Raw genomic sequence first — 18,768 nt, 5'->3', positions numbered from 1 at the left:
ATAATTATGTAAAAATCACTACTTTACTTACTTTAGAAATTATTACTGTTTCAAGCTATCAGCATCACATCGTTTTAAATATGAACGTTCCGATCTATTATCGGAACTTCTCGAGATACTAAGAAACATGAAAAGATTATATTAAGGTGTAAATAAGCCTTTATTATCTTTAAGTCCTGTATTTTCTCTTTGCAATCAGTTTAAATATTACCATCAGAAATTCATATTAGAGAATCATATCAAAACGTTCGAAGCTTTTTTACATAATATCTGCATTCTAGTTTTTATTCAAATGTTTTATTAAAGTTTTATTTTGTGTATAGCTTATATTTAATGTGTATTATGCAGAATCATTAAGTTTACTATCTTTTGTTTAAAGCATGTGTGACTTCAGTGACAGTAGGACATGACAAAGTATACTACAAATACAAGCGGGGAAGGCTGTCCTACCATATATCTATCGTATCAGTGTATAAGCTTGTTTGGTTATTCACCTCTCACGAGAATATAATAATTGGTTACGTGTGTTTACAGTAAGTAATTTAACAGATGTGAACGCACACTTTTCAGTCTCTCATATATATATCTATCTTTGGCGATACATGCGTTTATAGTGATCCGCACTAAATACGACGTTAGTACGCATTTGTTTCACAATAAATCCATACAAAATAATGAATATAATTAAATATATAAGAATCAGGATATAGATCTGCGACAAAAAATAAAACTTTGTCGAATATTTCTTTAAAAATAATTAGTGAATACTTATATATTATATTATTTTGATATAAATTAAACCATGAGTTCATTTTCATACTTAAAGTAGAACTACTAGCACTTTTTTTACGTGTTTCTCCTGTAGGACTAGTTCACTGAAAGATTTTTTGAATATTTCCAAACGCAAAGAAATAGGTTTCACGATGCTCGCACGGAGAAGCTATGGAAACTCACTCGATCATTTTAATGAGCTTTGCTCAAATGTTTCTATGGCAAAAATAAAGAAATACTTGTCCAATCGTTTATGTCAATAGATTTGAGTTTTTAAAATACTGTTAAATTTCGGAAAAATTTGTAGTTTCTTTTAGATTTTATAGACTAAAAAGATAAAGATTCTACAAACAATATATACAATAGCTCATTGGCAAGCGTTTAGATTCGTAATTGAGGAATTGTAGGTTTGGAGCTAAAATGATATTCCCGTGGTTTTATTTTATTGCATCGATGTAAACGAAAATAGTGAACTAATTTTCTCTTTATTCTTTATTTTTGATAATTTAGTAAGGTATTACTATCCAATCTCTTATATTTATTTCCTTCATTGATAACTAAAGTGAATTTCGCGGTGATCTGTGCTAGATAGGATACAACAGCAGTATAATTTTATTAATGTAAATACATATAAAGTATATACATTTGTACAAAACACGAATTCGTTTCCATATTATCTACGAGATTTTTCTGCCAGTACTATTTTGTTATGGTTTCCTCTATAGGAATTCACTTCATATTATTACTATTATTACTACTATTACTATAATAATAATATATAATATAATAATATAGTAATGTGAAGAGTAATAAGAAGAAAAAACAGAAGAATATACTTATATTATTGATATACATCATGACACTTATGATCACGATAATTTACGATAATTAAAAAAGGAAAACTATATCAATCTACGTGGTGGTTTGACGCGCGAAATCGTGTCCTTGATAATTTCGAAATATGACTGCCCATCGATAGATACGTCTAATACAAACGCAAAATATGAAGAAAAGTACGAAATGTTTCTTTTATTTTCGTCCGCTATCATTTCTCCTTGCTTATTACTTTATGATCGTTATGTATTTGTTTCCACACTATTTCTTATGATCAATCGGAGTTATTATTTGTCTTTACTATTATAATATAAAATGTTTTAAATAATATCTAGATATATATATATAAATAATATTCAAATACATTTTTATTATTATTATTACATTATATCATATATAATATTATTATTATTATCAGTAATAGTAGTAATAATAATAGTAATAGTATAGAGTAGACTAGTCCTACAGGAGAAACATGTAAAAAAAGCGTTAGTAGTTCTACTTCATAGATAGTATGAAAATGAACTCATGGTTTAATTTATATCAAAATAATATAATATATAAGTATTCACTAATTATTTTTAAAGAAATATTCGACAAAGTTTTATTTTTTGTCGCAGATCTATATCCTGATTCTTATATATTTAATTATATTCATTATTTTGTATGGATTTATTGTGAAACAAATGCGTACTAACGTCGTATTTAGTGCGGATCACTATAAACGCATGTATCGCCAAAGATAGATATATATATGAGAGACTGAAAAGTGTGCGTTCACATCTGTTAAATTACTTACTGTAAACACACGTAACCAATTGTTATATTCTCGTGAGAGGTGAATAACCAAACAAGCTTATATACTGATACGATAGACATATGGTGAGGACAGCGTTTCCCGCTTGTATTCGTAGTTCATATTTTGCCTATACCTAACACCGAAATCACACACGCTTTGAACAAAAGGTAGTAAACAGCTTTAAATATAAATACAGATATATGTTCTGAATCCGATTCAGACTTAATATAACAAGTAAATATAATTTTTATCATGTTTTGTGAACCACGGAATATGTAATTAATTATAAAAATAAATAAATAAAAAATTTCTATTAATATAAAGTTATAATTTTGTTCCCAACATTTATATTCGTGAAACACTGTACGGCGTTGTAAAAAGCACGAAAGTAGCACGCATTATAGAGTCCATATCAATCATATTAAGGCGTTGTTGGAACAAGCACATTTTAAAATATTCTTATTAATTCCCGCTGATGATTAAAGTTGTTCTCTTAACGACTTTTCGACCTGTTGCTGAAGGTTCGGCATGCAAGAATTGCCATTACGAGGCTTACTCAAAAGATATTTATACGATCACAAAAATTTTGTTTATGAATCATAATATTCATTAAGGGCTTAAAAAACTGAAAGTCTAAATTATTCAAATATTCTATCTATTTTACACCTTTTATATAATTACATTATCGATGAAGAACAAATTTTTTAATTTTAATATAATGGCTTTTCACATAGTAATATGAAAATGAAATATATAGAATGTAAATTCACTCAAATGACATGAAAAATTTCGTTTCATGATATTGAGACGGGTAGATATACATATAGATAGAAACGGAGAGGTTGTCTGTTATCCTCTTATTGCCGCTGGCACGATTTTCTTTCATTTTCCTTTCCTTTTCGCCTAGAAAAAGAACGAAAAAAAAGCAGAAGCGACGATGCTGTTTGATGAAGTTTTAAAAGCGAATACATTAAAAAAGAACTTTATAAGCAGCTCGTATATTAGAGTAAATTTGTTCTTAATGCGGTTAAAAGCAAACTTTTAAAGGGAATTGTCGAAGAAAAGTATCAAAGAGAATCTATAAACGATATTCCTGAGAAGAAAACTTTGAAAAAGTTTACTTAAACGAATGTATCATATATAAAAAATGATATTAGGACATGGTTGTATACAAAATGAATGAGTAATGAGATTATCTCTGTCAGATACCTATTCATCATGTATGTATCTACATTATTTGAACAGCGATTTTGATTTCTAAGACACGATGCGAAAAGAGGGGAGATTTTATAATTTAGCGGACATTGGTGATGGCCATTGCAGCAGCAGGATGTCTATTATCGTAACGCCACTGGTATACGTCGCTTGATACATATACTATATTTTCATAAGCCGACGTGTAGCCCGTGAGATTCGCATGTTCTAGCCGAAACACGGACGGAAGCGTATGTGCCATGACGATTCGTATGGCTTGACATTTGCGGGTCATTTGATATATCGCAAACGGATTCTAGAGAGTAGGAATACATACTCCGCAACGCTGAACTTTTATTCATGAAAACATTTTAAATTCCTACAGGAAAATTGCTCTCAGTCTATATACACGTTCGAAGTACAGAGAATCCAGTTTAACAGGATCATCAGAAACGTATCTACTTCTTTCGATCGTACTGAGAAACACCTGAAAGAAATGCATTCATGCAAAAAGCATCGTGCATTGGAATAATTGTTTTCTGGAAATAAAGCGTTTCTTTCTTCAGATATCTTAAACGATCGAACTAAACGGGATATCCAGTAAACGTACTTTGTTCTTTTTGTATCTCTTCAGTCTCAAATACGATTACTTTGTCCCTTTATTCCATTTTAATCTCTATATCATTTCTTCTTTTCCCTTTAAAAGATTCATTCGTATCTAATCTTCTATTTATATTCGAAAGGAGACATTGTTTCTCGGAAACGATTCTTTTCTCTCTCCCATTTATATTTACGCCTCGACGGCACTGAAAACATACACTTGAATTGTTCTAGATCGACTTGGTTCTAGTCCATGCATATCTAATCATTAACGAGATGCGCAAACCGTTCGTCTCCAAAACGATTCGACAAGAAAGCGATTGACCTGCGATTAAATTTTCATCTTTGACTTATGATTTCAACAACTAATGGAAAATAGGATCGTTTCAATATCTCGTTTTTCTCTATTGTTTTCTTCCGCTCTAACTTATAGTTTCTCGCTTTCAGATCGAATCGAAAAACGCTCCTTAGTAGCTGCCACCGAGAGAGAAACGCCAGTAAATATAATATTTCCATACGCAGTGAACCTAACAAAGCTAATAATTACTTATTAAAGGCAATTTCCCCTAATCGCCTGAGATTCAAGAACCGATCGATCATCGAATGGTTCGCGATAGCGAACCGGATACAATGGGCTTAATAATGCGAACGTGCGCGTGACTAATGTCATTAGTTTATACGAGCTATGCGTTCATTAGCGAGCATCAAAAAGGACAATGGAATACAAAATAAAACGAGATTGGCACGAAAATGGAAAAACAAAAAATATCTTCTCTCTATCTCGTTCCTTTTTTCTTTTCGTATATTATAAAAATATATGATAACATTGTGTATATTACTATCGTTATATAATAGTTATTATTATTACAGATAGTAGGATATTTCAAAATAAGACGAATTTATAAATGAAGAACGCAAATTTTGGGTATTTTTGTTCTTCCGCATTCGAAGGAAAAAATCTTGAACAGTAAACTTTTACTTCAGATAACACGAATTGTAGAAGAAAGAAAGAGAGAGAGAGGGAGAGAGAGGGAGAGAGAGAGAGAGAGAGAGAGAAAGAAGAAAAAATTTTAGCATTTTACCTGTTTAAATTTGTAATAAAAATACGATACGCAAGACTAAATTCAATGACATTAAGTATAAACACTTTCCAGCTTCATCATGTTCCGGCAAGCGTGCAGGACGAACCAAGACAAATAAATTTTAAAGTAGTAATTCCTGTTTTTTCTTTTTTTTGTTCTTTATTCCTTCTATGTTCTTTCCGTTCACTAAAGAAAATAACTACGTAAAAGACGTGACCCGCGAATGACTTGAATCGCTGGTTAATTAGTCGACCCACTTTTCTTGCACTCGGAGTAACAAGTAGAACAAATTTTTAACATCGATTACCTTTTCTTCGTTTCCTCTTTGGGCTCTTGTCTACCCATAAGAATGTCGTTGCAAAAAGAAGAGAGATGGTGGATTGTGAAAAAGGAAGAACGGTGAAAACACCGGAAGGAATTACAAGCGACGAGAAGATGATTAAATTGGCTTATCTTTGTGCGCGATTAAAGCTCTCTCCATTTCTTTTTCTTTCAATATTAGGTATATATAGTAATTCAGATACTTAGTTGTATTGTGTAAAGGTTCACAAAGCTTTGTGGAAAGAACTCGTGTGCTTCCTACCTTTATTATCTCATCGTACTCATTAATTAATTATGCTTGTTCCTCTCACTCTTTCTTTTTCGTATTTCTCGACATTCGTTATCTTCATTTATTCCTCATAGAATTTAATCACTATCTTACTTTTACCTCTTTAATTTCCACTATAGTTTCCCTCCTTATAAAGACCTAAGATATTTCATTTATTTTCCTGAGGAGTACCGACCGTAAAAAAGGTTCCCCGTAGTTATAAAGTTAATGCAATACAACCTTGGGAATGCAAGCCTTTCCTTTTTAATGCCACTTCAGAGGGCAAAGTTTATCTACTCAGAGATGGATAATCGATCGACCATCTGGACGTCAGGAAAATGTAGAAAATGTAAACATGGTTCTCATGTATATATATATATATATATATATATATATATATATATATATATAAATCTCTACACATATGTACATACAATATATACGTATCTATATACATTTTGTATAACATAGATAATGGTCCGTTCGTCTCTTTATTAATATGATTATAAAAAATGAATATCCATCGTCGTTTATTACAACGAATGCTAACGTCCTGTGAAAATGTTGTTCGTTCTCTTTTTGTATGGCTCAATGAAGCCAGATCGTTCCAATTATACGGCCATTAGTGATGACCATAAAAGGATTTACAGAGAGCCTTACTTATCCTTATTCTCGATGAATAAATGTTTCATTCCATTGTTAACCTATGTAGACTTCTTCGAAAAGTGTAGCTGTTAAAAGCATTGTTAACAGATTCGTTTTTCGTTCAAAGAGGTTTTGTTTTAGTTTGTAAAATAATTAACCTCGAAGGATAACAAATAAAAGTTCGGAGCAAACCGATTAACGTTTTAAATGGATTCATCGATTAATTTACATATGTGTGCAATGTGTAGCATGTAAAAGAGAGTCAATAGGTCCATGTAGGAAAGAACCTCACTGACTACAAGCCAGTTGGCCGAAGTCCAAGGATACAATATAAAAGTGGAGAAATGTTTTCGCAACACGGTGTGGCGAACACGTGAGGAAGCGTTAACTTACATTTTCTCCAGTTATAGCTTTGGCAATGTGCTGCTGGTTCTAGTGTATAAATTACACCCGCTTTTAGTCTCTCTCTCTCTCCCTCTTCTTCCTTCTAATATGGCTCTCGTAGAGTGTGAAATGTACGAGAGACGACGGCTTATGCGTGAATTATGCCTACCACCTGACATTCTCAGACATCCTACAATTAATGGGACACAGAGAATAGATATATTTATGTTTCGCGATCGGACATTCTATGCGTTATACGCTTCTCGATTCATAAACAAGAAATTAAGTTTTAAGTAAGTGAATAAGAAATTAAGTATGTGTTTATACCGTAAAATGAAAAACAATAAACATCGTGTTAGTAAATTAATTACAAAATTACCACGTACGAAACTGTATGTCCGATATTTTCAAGCCATGTAAAATACATATATACATTTGATATAGGCACAAGGCTTACCAATGGACATTCATTTTTACAAGGTAAAATTCATAAAGTTTAATTAAAAACTTTTTTCATATCATTCGTGTGCACCAGTTTACCGTATGAATAAATGGATCCTTTTCTCTTCTCTCGACGTCAATCTCGTCCATTTTCCCCAACCAATTTTTATACACATTTTCGACTTTTATGCAAAAGTAAATATTGTGCAAAATAAAATAGAATGAACACGTGATTTTTTATAAATGTAAATATGTACACATATTTACATTCATTAAAATAAAAGCTTTATTTTCTTAATGTTTATGATAATTTAATTCAATTTGATTATTTATGAGCATTGCTAATTTTTTAATATTCTTTATCGTCGCATGCAACATCGTTTCAGGAATAGGATATTTAATGAAAGGAATAACTTAACAAAATTGATCTTTTATTATGAGTATTACAATGTAGGCACGTTTTCTTTGTACAAAAATGTCTGATTATAAACAACATTATATTAGAATGTATATGAAGCATAAACTTTTTGTCCTGCATGAAATAGAACTTCCAACAAATATATGCTTGCTTTACTCTTAAAATAATTAACAATGATCAAAAATAATGTACTTATAAATAAATTTTCAGACAAGACTATTGATAGAAATTGTTAAAGTTTGATAAATCAAGGATGCATTATCACGTTTTGATCGGCCTTTTTTTGGCATGTGTTTTTGAATATCTAAATTACCATTATTAAATATACCAAATTAGTATATTTGTTATCAGATCTAGATATATTGGGTAACATATTTAACAGTAGTCGCATAGTAAAAATATCTTATTATAAATGTTACAGTGTATTAATTATAAAAAAGAATTCTTAAATTTCTTTTATAAAAAGAAAATTAAATATAATAAAATATAATACAAAGAAGTCATTGGACTACTGTTAAGTGCACATCTTTTATCGCTTTAAAAACTTAAGATATTAACGCGATTCACAATTCATAATGAAATAGATATTTCCTATCTTAAATTTCGATTTTTCGATAAATAATTTCATAATTACATAAAACAAATAAATTATATCACTTTAACAGACTCGCGACAAACGATTGCGCTGTTCATCCAATAAAATCGATGCCTCACACATCATTTTCGCGCTGGTGCGAACTAAAAATAGCAGTTGATATTCGTCGGTTATCGTCAAAGGTGCTCGCGTTCTTACTAAAGCATGGAGAATAGTTGCTCTCTCAAGATCGAGCCATCTTTGAAGAGCCACTTCCCTTTCTCGTGGTCCACCAAGAGTGACATCGGCTGGACCCCAAAGAGTGAACTCGAGTAAAGATTTTATCTGCCCAATTAATATTATTGACAACGATAGTATAAAAAAAGGTTGATTGTTCGTTTAAATTTAGATATATATATATTAGAATTAACTTATACAATGAATTACATGTTGGTAAAATAATGTCGAATCGTATTAAATGCATTCAAGAAGCATATTATAGTAATGGAAATTACAAGGCAGAAAATTTATCTTATGTACCTGAGAAAGAGTAACTGCTTTTTCACGTAACAATAATTCTTGCACGAGAGGAAGTTTCTTCGTCAAGTGTAGTTGTTGAAGAGCCACCAAAGCACACTGACACAAGGAAATTTTTTCTTCTCGTTTAACATCGCACGTGTCCACATTTAATCTGCGGGACAAGAAGTCGTTTAACAATAGCTATCATCGTTTTACAACAAGTAAATATTTTTTACAAGGGCACATAGAAAAAAAGAGATTTACCGACCCTTGCAACAGATAAAGTCGATAGCAGACGTCTTTTTCCTCTCGACAAAGTATCACATTGCTCAGACTTTTTGAGGATTCTTCGATTCCTCGTGCTTGAAGACTTTTCAGTGCGTTAACGAATTGAAGTAAGACGAACGAGGACTCTCTTGTTATACCTTCGTCTTGGGAATCCTTCGTGGCTAATCCAAAGCCTTGAATCGTACTCACTTGTAATCGTGGGAAAACCGAGATCGCCGCTGTAAAAAAAATCGATTACATTGTCCATCAATATATCTTTACTTCAAATATTATTTTCTAAGATCTAATACAAATGATAGTTTATTCAAATGTTTTTAATTATGAAAATCTTAAGTATGAATCGATATTATCTTCTACTCGTTAATTTTCGTAAAGATCAAAAAATAATTTTTCTTTCTTAATATCACAAATTTCTTTCGACGAATATTCTTTCCAGAAAATAGAGAATAAATCACCTTCCATGTCCTTGCCGGCGGATAAACTGACTCGTTCGGAGATCTCTTTCGGCACGGTCTCTATGAACTCAATTATTGGCGCCAGGTAGAATTCCTTTCGCGACACGTGCATCGCTTGATCGAATGCGATGCACAGGCTGACGTTTTGCTCATTCCAACTAGCCGAACAGAATATTCGCCTACCAATGAAAACGGACGTGTTTGTGTCAATGGTGAAATTGCAGAGACGAGGATTCAAATTTTTCAAGGCACGAAGACTTACAGGTACTTGGGCAACTTGGTTCACCTGCAACTAATTTATATTCTTTCGTTACCCTATTTCTTATGAATTGAAAAAGAAAAGAAAAGCTTCCGTAATTTTTTTTTTAGAAAATTTACTTGTTCGACAAATTGTGCGAGTGCCTCATGATTCGCCACAATGACAGCGCCATAGTTATCTTCTAGACTTCGATGAACAATGCTACGTCCTCTTCGTTGTCTCAATTGATTCAACCTCAGCTCGTCATCTTTGCTCTTCCAATCCTGATCCTCTTCTGCACCCTGCACATTTAAGCAATTTATTTTAGAAATGACACTATATACTTCCCCGTCATATAATATTTTAAACATTCAAAAAGAATAATTTTATTAATTTCATCCTAGTAAATCTTTCTATTTCCTCTTCCATTATTCTATAAGCATTATTAAATCTATTATTGCTTTTATCTCTTCTCTTTTTTTGGGATTAATTTACAAAAAGAATTCTATTTTGTGCCTTATTTTTCTATACACATTCTATACCCTTCATATAAATAAAAGTTTATTGTGTCCAAATTCGATAGAAAAAAAAATGAAACGAGATCGAGAAAAAGGTGAAACAAAAATGTACCTCATCACCAGTGTAAAAAGTATACGGTGCATAAAGTTCGCTTTCGGTTTCGCTACCGCAATAGGGTAACGATGTTGATCTGAGGAAGGGTTGATGATGATGATGATGGTGATGGTGGTGGTGATTGAATTTGAATTCTACACCTGGATCCATAACACTACTGTCGGATTTCCGCTTGCAACTGGGATGATGGGATCCGTTGCCATGACGTAGCTCTAGATTCGAATCGCATTCCGGTGAGCTGGACAAACACTCATAGACGTGGCTATCGTTCAACGTCTGAAACGAGTTCAAACCTAATGCCTTGTTGTCTACGTCGAGAAAAAGGTGTTGATATCCCGAAAACATTTCATTGGACTTGAACTTTTACAAAAAGCGTACAAAACAATTGAAGCATATGATTTAAAAAAAAAAAGAATAAATAAATAACGATATCTGAAAAAAATAATTCAGAAAATTAATGAATACTTCTTAGCTGATTTTCATTACCAGCGAATCGGAAGTTGGTAGCGTAATAGTTGCGGCTGTCTCGTAATCGTTTTGGTTCAAATTTTGGGACGAAGAGCCATGCTTCTTTATCAAAGGCTGGGATGTTGTTTGGTCTCTCATACTGGCGGTTCTTTGAGGTTTCGAGGGTGCCAGGGCACTGCGCACCTCACCTGTAACATCCTCCGCTGCTGCAGGCACGTCCGCCATCGTCAAGCGCCACGGGTTAGTACCACAAGACACAAGGCATTGTCACAAAACAGGCTAGCTACTACAAGTAACTAGCGTATTAGCCGCATAACAATCGTACATTCAATACTAATCTATGTATCTCATGTATATATCTATATATGTATGTATTACATACTCTATACTGCGGAGTAGAATTCAACCCTATTTGGTCGTCAGCAAGAATTAAATGACAAGGCACAGGCACAATAATCGTGAAATTTTTTTACGATATACAAAAATTTTCTTCAAGTGTCTATTTTTTTATTATTTTTTTTCACAAGTGCATGTGTATGACATGAACAGAGAAATAATGAATTAGTCGTTACATTGACATCGCTAAGGCAAATTTGTGATTATCGAAGATGCAAGAGTATTTACAATATATTATCGCATTATTGATATTAATAAAAAACAAAGTTTCAGTTTTTTAAGGTTTCGGCAGACATAAGTACCGGTTTGATCGGGATAGCGCTATGATTGAGAAGATTCGGGAGATGTTGAAATTAGCAGACATTCCTTGTACCTAAATACCTAATTCCAGTGAACACGATGCTGATGTATTTAATCAATGCATGCGGCGTTAATTGCACCCAGCGTCAGTTAGAAGAGCTCTGCGCAACACAAACGCTGTTGTTAAAAGATGGCTCAAAGGCAAAACCGATGATAATTTTTGCAGTTTTTTATTTTTTTTAAACATCATTATCTTGCAAGCTTTAAGCACTTTTAGAAAGATGCTCCAGTCATCTATTCATCGAAGATATAATCTTATTATCGGATGATTTATATAGGACAATACTTAAAAAATATGATTTTTGTAAAAGGAATAAAATTATTTTGTATGATACAAATGATATAAAATAATTATATAGACCAAAGCTAAGATCCTAGATAATCGATATCAAAAACTTGGCTCCATTTTCATTGGCGTTCGGACATCGCGCATGGCGCACCATTTTTCTCTCCCGCTCAATTAATAAAATGCCGAACTATTTTCGCGAAACGAAATGCCACGCGCAGAAATGTAAGGACCAAGCGAAACACCTATTATAAAAAGGATATAAGAAAGGTGACACGAACGCAACAAAGAAGAACGTCTTGGTTGATTTGACTAAGAAAAACAAGACTCTCCGATGTCTTTTTCAGGCAAAAATATTTTTATTAAAAAAAAAAACACAAAACGTCAAATAATATTACAGGCTTCTTCGTTATTTTTCTATTTTTATTTTTTACTTTCTTTTCTATTCTTTTTTTTTTATCTTTGACGTGTTTACGTATGTACAAGATTCTATGTCGATTACAATACCACAGAAGAACATTATTGCATAAAAAAGAAAATTGATACGCTAGTCTATCTAATAAAAGCCAGCCATTCTCAAACTCTTCTTCGTGGCAAACATCGTCACCATAGTGAGAAAAAACAGATAGCATACGTATACTTTTGATCGTGCTAATCATCGACTTTCGACTTTTAGTTTCATAAAAGCACGATATACGACGCATATACATATGTACGTATATATAGATATATGTATGCATGTAGATATAATATATGTATTTATGTATGTTTATATATATATATATGTGTGTGTATATATCTATCACAGAATATTATGAACTATTTTATGTATGAGACATAGTCATTTATCGTTGTGAATTACTAGTAATGGCTTCTTAAGAATAAAAGCGAAGTTTAACTCATCTCACGACATATAAAAGAGAACATGGTCGAGTACCGAGAAGAAGAGTATAGTTTGAAGAATAATTTTGTTATGCTCTCATTTAACTTACATTAAGTAAAATAAAAAAAAGAACCACAATATCGTCGAAACAAAGAATCTAGCAATAATAAAAGCGTTTTTTGCATCACTCTTTCGTACGTTTAAGCGGCTAACGCGAGGGATCGTATGAGTATGGCTGTTAACATTCACAGGATTCGCGTGAAAAGAACACGATGAGTCACATTAGTTACATTGTATAGGTCTGAACTTACCCAGATTCGCGTAAATCAAGTCTGAGCTGGCCGAGGATGAATTCGACGGCTGCCAAGAGGACGGTGCAGTCGTCGTCATTGTCGTCGTCGTCGTCGTCGTCATCTTGCCTACTGATTTTTCGTTTCTATCCAAGAATTGTTGCGTCGTTTCGACACGCGGTGGCGGTGGTCTAATAGGTTTGCTCGACTGATCTACTCGAGACCAATTCTCCAAAGATTGATTCCTTGGTGGAGGTGGTGGCTTTCCTGGTCTAACTGTGAACAGACATCTAAGATCTTTACCGAAATTCGCGCCATCCTCATTTTTAAAAGGACAAAGTATTTGAATGAAAAAAAAATGAGTATACGAAAAGCTTTTAACGCATATCAGAATGAATTGAGCTCTATCTTTACTATTTTATTTGCAATGAAATTAAAATTCAATCTTTTTACGGGAAAAAGTATTAATTAGATAAATAAATTTAAAAGAGAGGACGTTACGATTGAGAAAGCTTACCAGTCGAAGAATACTGTTGAGAACCATTAGGAGAACGTGTCGTCTTTGTGGCTTCACTTCTCGAACCGCAGAAATCCGTCTGATCCTCGCCGATCCTGGTGATTCTATCGTTTCCCACGACTTCAACTGCAGCACCATCGAGCTCGAGAGGATGAATGATTTCTAAGCGCAGTTTCGGTTGCGGTGTCGAAGGTATTTCATCGAGTCGTGAATTTGAAGTGTGGCCGCTGGTCATGTCGACGTCCTTTCTCGAACCCATTCTGAGAAATCTCTTTAGTGAGAATCTCGATCTACCTCGTTTCTTTCCCTCTCTTGTTTCTGATCCGTTCGTCAAACTATCCTGCGACAAGGATATAGTCCTTTTCGAAGATGAGGAAGAAGGCTCATCATTTGAATGAGATGAACCAGTTGGATCCGGTGCTTCGCAAACAGCTTTCCTAAACTTTGGGCTACAAGACGAGGCTCTCTCCCTCTTCTCTTTTTCACGTACAACCGGCGAATCTGATTTCAGATTCGCACTAGGATTTCTCGCAAACAAGCTCGAACTTGTTGGAAGATCCTCCGTAACTTCTGGTGGTCTTGGCGCCATTCTTCTTTTATTGTTTACCAATCGAGTTGGTTCCAAACCATCTTCTTCTGCATCTGTACTTTCGCCAATATCGCGACCATTCGTTGAAATCGCTTTCTTTTCTTTGACCGATTCGTAAGTAGACACGCTTGTTCTGTGATTAATTTGATCGTTTCGTTCCATTTTATCCTTCGTTACTTTATTCGTTGTAACGGATCGTCCAATGATATTTAAAGAAGAATTCTCTACTTCGGTTTTGGTCACGTATCTCGTTGAATTTGGAATCTGTGACACAACTGTACCTAACATACGTGAAAGAAATCGTCAAAATAATAGCTTATTAATCTATAGAAAATAAACTAATAAATAACTCTTACCAACCTGTACTCGGAAGTGTCCTGTTAGTAACATTTTGTACCGACGGTGGTGGTAAAACGTAATTAGCGTTGATCCTTTTCATATTGGCACTACTAATATCACATGTGGGCTCACTCTCCGGTAGAACAGACTTTGTCCCAACGAATGTCGACGGCTTTTGAGGTACCACGGGTTTCGATTTTGCGTCCATACTGACAGAACCATGAAGAAAAGACGGCCTCGGTTCCGTAGCGATTAGAGAGACTTTATCCGTTTCACCTTGAATCGATGACCTGGATTCCATAGGTGGTGGACTCCTTGGTAAAGCCGGTGGTTCTATAATTTCCTCTTCATCGGCTTTGCCATCAGGTTCACCGGCCAATTCACGACTCTCTTTGAAATTAAACTTTTCTACGATAGCCTCAGACGAGTCTGTTTTTTCAGTTTTTTTATCATCTACACCCACAGCAGTAATTTTGTTAATCTTTTTATCACGAAGAATTAACGGTCTATCGCTTTCAGCAGCCTCCTCGTTTTTTTTCAAAGATGTCAAGTTCACTTTGATTTCATTCTCTTTCATCGGACATTCTTTCTCGATGTTCTTTGAAAATTCATAGTTCGAACAATTACTATTATTATTACTTTGTATCAATTGAATCGCGATCTTTGGTTTTTCATTGTCTGTTTTTTTGATAGCTGGGCTACGCGAAATACTCGCTAATTTTTTCTCACATTTTACACCAAACTCTGCACTATTCGTAGCATTCTCGAGATTCTTATCAGTGATACTAACAACAGTATTGTCGATTTCCGTCGATTCGTTCCTCTGTATTACGGATATCAAATTTGTCGAAGTAATCAGCGGCATGTCCACAATCTTCTCCAATTTCGAAGAATCGCTACTCTGCTCGCGTTTATCGTCTTTCCTATCAACTGTGATCTTCTTCAATGTCTTCAAGGTAATCTGTGAAAGTTGTATCGTTGATTTAATCAAAAATTTTCTTTTAGTATACTCTTGCCTTAACAAATACACGTAACAATGAGTAACGATGACTATTGATATATCCTATTGATTTCATAAACGAAGATATGGCGTAATTGAACATTTTACGTAAGACCTTTTAACTCATAACAATGAAAAATAATCGAGCCAAAATAGTATAAAGTTAAAACATTACTTGCATTTTCCAGTGCAACAAAACAACAAATATCTCAACCTGTTCCAACAACAACCTCTTCTAATGTGCAAAGATCAATCGAGCAATATTTCATCAACCCAGTGAAAAGCAGTATAAATTCGAAGTAATATCTTACTGTATCAACTTCACTTGGCAAGGATATAATAAAAATGATTGATTATATTTCTAAACACGTTTATATTTTTTAAATAAAATTGACATATAAAATTTCATAGTTATGAACATCTTTACATTCGACTCACCTCGTTTTTCGACTCCATCGAGTTATTAAGAGTGGCGGACTTAGTGACATTCGAAAAACCATTCACAGTGATCTTCCGATCACTTGGCCTTTTAGCGGTCGGCAAAGATTCATCTCCACCAAAAGGAGTGACGGATACTAAGAGCGTCGTTTTTCTTCCATCGGCGTCCTTTTGAATCCTACCGAGCATCAATGAAGCGAACGTTCTTGTCGATGCTGCAGCAGTCGTTGAAGATTTGTTCATTTCGTTTGTAGGAATGATTTCGCTAAGATTCGCCGTAACGGTATTGAAATTTGTATTGGCGCGGGTTAGGTTGCTCAAAGTACGTTCCTCCTCACTATCAGGTATTGCATCTTCTTCCGCGTTCAGAGAGTCCACAAGCACTTGCTCGATGTCCTCCTCATCGTCGGATAGAAAGTCATCGCCGCCGTAACCTATCACCTCCGTTAGGAATTCCGGAAAGGCCACGTTCTTCTTCTTTTGATCCTTTTGCACCGACTCTTTTACTCTCAGGATACTCTGGAGATTACGTGAAAATAAGAAAAGGATCATTAAAATTTACTACGATGTCACAAAATTATGATAGATCTTATTCCTTTTCTTGAACAATATAAGAAAACTGTTCGAGGAAGAAGTTAGATAATATGAATCCATACAAAGATAGATAAAATGAGAAATGAAATATAAATTTTCCCATACTTCTTTGATTATATTTTAATCGTATTTCAAGCGTAACCGTATTGATACTGTCGATTTAGTAGTAACACATTTTCATGTAGAAAACTGGATAATACTTTGAAATCTCATTAGAGAAATCGCGAATCATCGAACTTTATTGTAGTGTACGGGCAAAGTGCCCATACGCTTTTCCCACGATATGTGATTTATTTAATAACTTATCTCGACATTTTATGAGACTCAATAAAAAGCTAACAATGACATACGACTGAAAATTCTTGCTGAACTCGGGTCAGTTTCAGTCTCTAAATTTATTTTCGTCGTTAGCAACGTAGACTTTATGGCTGATTAGAGTCGAAAGAAAATCTTATTGGAAAGTGGGATAAAACTTTGCCATACGATATACATAATACGTTCATTCGCCTTATCGCAGGAAATGAAAGTTTATTTCGACTAAAAATCCATGGCGTGACCACCGATGATATCTGCCAAAAGAGATTCGTTAAAGTTTTCTCCTTTAGAAACCCAATAAAATTTGATTTTGATCAAAAGACACCATCTATCTCTCCTTTTTTACGTTTATCAGTACCATTTCGATCGTAAAAATCATGAAAGGACACTTGATCGAGCTTTATTTGCAATTCCATTTATGAATCAAATGGTATTTTCCATGAAATATACTAGAACTTCGTAATTTCTCTATAATTGTATAGCATTTGAGAGGTAAATTGAGGGTAAATCTCGCATTAATGTCGATTTTAATTCCATGACGGTTTCGAGCGTACGAAGAACGCTTTCACGATGGCCATAACACTAACAACTACGTAGCTATGTAGATACCTACGGTCAGAGTAGTATATGAAAAAAAGATGGGAACTTGTTCGGCCTGTTGCTCTTTTAAAATTTTCTAACGCATACGCACGCCAACTACAACAACCTGATGTATATGTATGAGATACTGATTTTAAACGAGACTCTTCACTTGGACGACCCACTTCCAGTGAGTTTACACTCGCAACACATAGACCTTGCTACTAGCAATAGCCTCGGTTAATGAACAGAGGGTTTATTTCGAGATGAGATTCGGTTTTACAATTCTTTCTGTTATGAGTTTTATCGACTATTTAATTACATCGCCGCAATTATTTTAACTCATCAATCGTCATGTTTTAACGTTTTTTATGTAAACTTTCCAATTCAATTTCCGTTTTATCAATCCACGTAATTATTGCGATAATCTTCGATACGTTTTGTCTAATAACGGGCATTTATTTATTAGCGAGTTATGCCGATTCCGCTATTAGCAAGTACTTGTCTTTCCCCGTGAATCATTACCAATCCCGTTTACTCGAGTGCTCGTTCCAACGATGGCCGGACGCGACAGATGCCAGGAATACGCCAAGTTTTTCCGGTTATTCGTCCAAGCATTTATGAATTGCGAGCAATCCAGTTTCCAGTTGGCACGATCGTTAATCTTCTCGACCTTGTACTGGTCGATCGAACGGTATACACAGCCTGATACATCGAGGCTGTCGAATTAAAACAAGCATCTCTCTCACTCTCGAAAATAAAAAACAACGCTCACGATTTAGCTACCTGGAGCCTGAAACTGTCGGCCTTTAGATTGGAAGAAGCCTTTTCGATATTGAACCTTAGCGCGTCCTCGTTCGATGTGTGTTCCTCTCTCGGCTTGAAGCAATTCGAACAGAACTCCTTCTTCCAAGCGTTCTGCACGAAGCGATTGCATTGTGCGGACATCGTTGCTTCACTGCAGCGACAGCGAAAGTCCCGTTACATCATCGTCCCTGAAAGGAAAGAGGCGAATTAGCGATCGTTCGGCTCTCGATACGCAGTCCATACTCTTTACCATTCTCGAAAACAACTCTGTTGCATGCTTCATTTAGTTCTGGTGCACGTACAGATTGCATCTGCAATTTTGTGAAGCTCTACGTGTTTAGGCTACTTTAAACTTCAGTGAATAAATAATAATGGACGAATAACGAATAGGAATGTAAGGATATTTCGTATAAAATAAGACCGACAAGATGATCGTAAAATCC

The 18,768-nt window shown here is 34.3% G+C and overlaps 1 protein-coding gene across 4 annotated transcripts in view; it reads right to left on the bottom strand.

Annotated features, from left to right (window-relative positions):
* Positions 1 to 7,753: 7,753 nt before the first annotated feature.
* The window catches only part of LOC124957596, a 41,315-nt gene continuing 30,300 nt past the window's right edge, over positions 7,754 to 18,768 (bottom strand). Inside the window, exons 2-13 of one of the 4 annotated variants that reach the window (XM_047514610.1) lie at positions 18,305 to 18,513; positions 16,031 to 16,549; positions 14,614 to 15,553; positions 13,665 to 14,534; positions 13,169 to 13,444; positions 10,951 to 11,138; positions 10,462 to 10,740; positions 9,972 to 10,133; positions 9,594 to 9,885; positions 9,119 to 9,356; positions 8,872 to 9,022; positions 7,754 to 8,676 (exon numbers count right to left, since the gene is read on the bottom strand). In XM_047514610.1, the coding sequence (XP_047370566.1) occupies positions 8,416 to 8,676; positions 8,872 to 9,022; positions 9,119 to 9,356; positions 9,594 to 9,885; positions 9,972 to 10,133; positions 10,462 to 10,740; positions 10,951 to 11,138; positions 13,169 to 13,444; positions 13,665 to 14,534; positions 14,614 to 15,553; positions 16,031 to 16,549; positions 18,305 to 18,466 (4,338 nt within the window). In that variant the 5' untranslated portion in view covers positions 18,467 to 18,513 and the 3' untranslated portion in view covers positions 7,754 to 8,415. The remainder of the gene's footprint in view (positions 8,677 to 8,871; positions 9,023 to 9,118; positions 9,357 to 9,593; positions 9,886 to 9,971; positions 10,134 to 10,461; positions 10,741 to 10,950; positions 11,139 to 13,168; positions 13,445 to 13,664; positions 14,535 to 14,613; positions 15,554 to 16,030; positions 16,550 to 18,304; positions 18,514 to 18,768) is intronic. The other 3 variants (XM_047514611.1, XM_047514612.1, XM_047514613.1) reach the window with 3 other exon arrangements.

This window comes from Vespa velutina, chromosome 2 (genome assembly GCF_912470025.1).
Source record: "Vespa velutina chromosome 2, iVesVel2.1, whole genome shotgun sequence".
NCBI lineage: Eukaryota > Metazoa > Arthropoda > Insecta > Hymenoptera > Vespidae > Vespa > Vespa velutina.
This window is presented reverse-complemented; position numbering and strand designations above follow the sequence as displayed.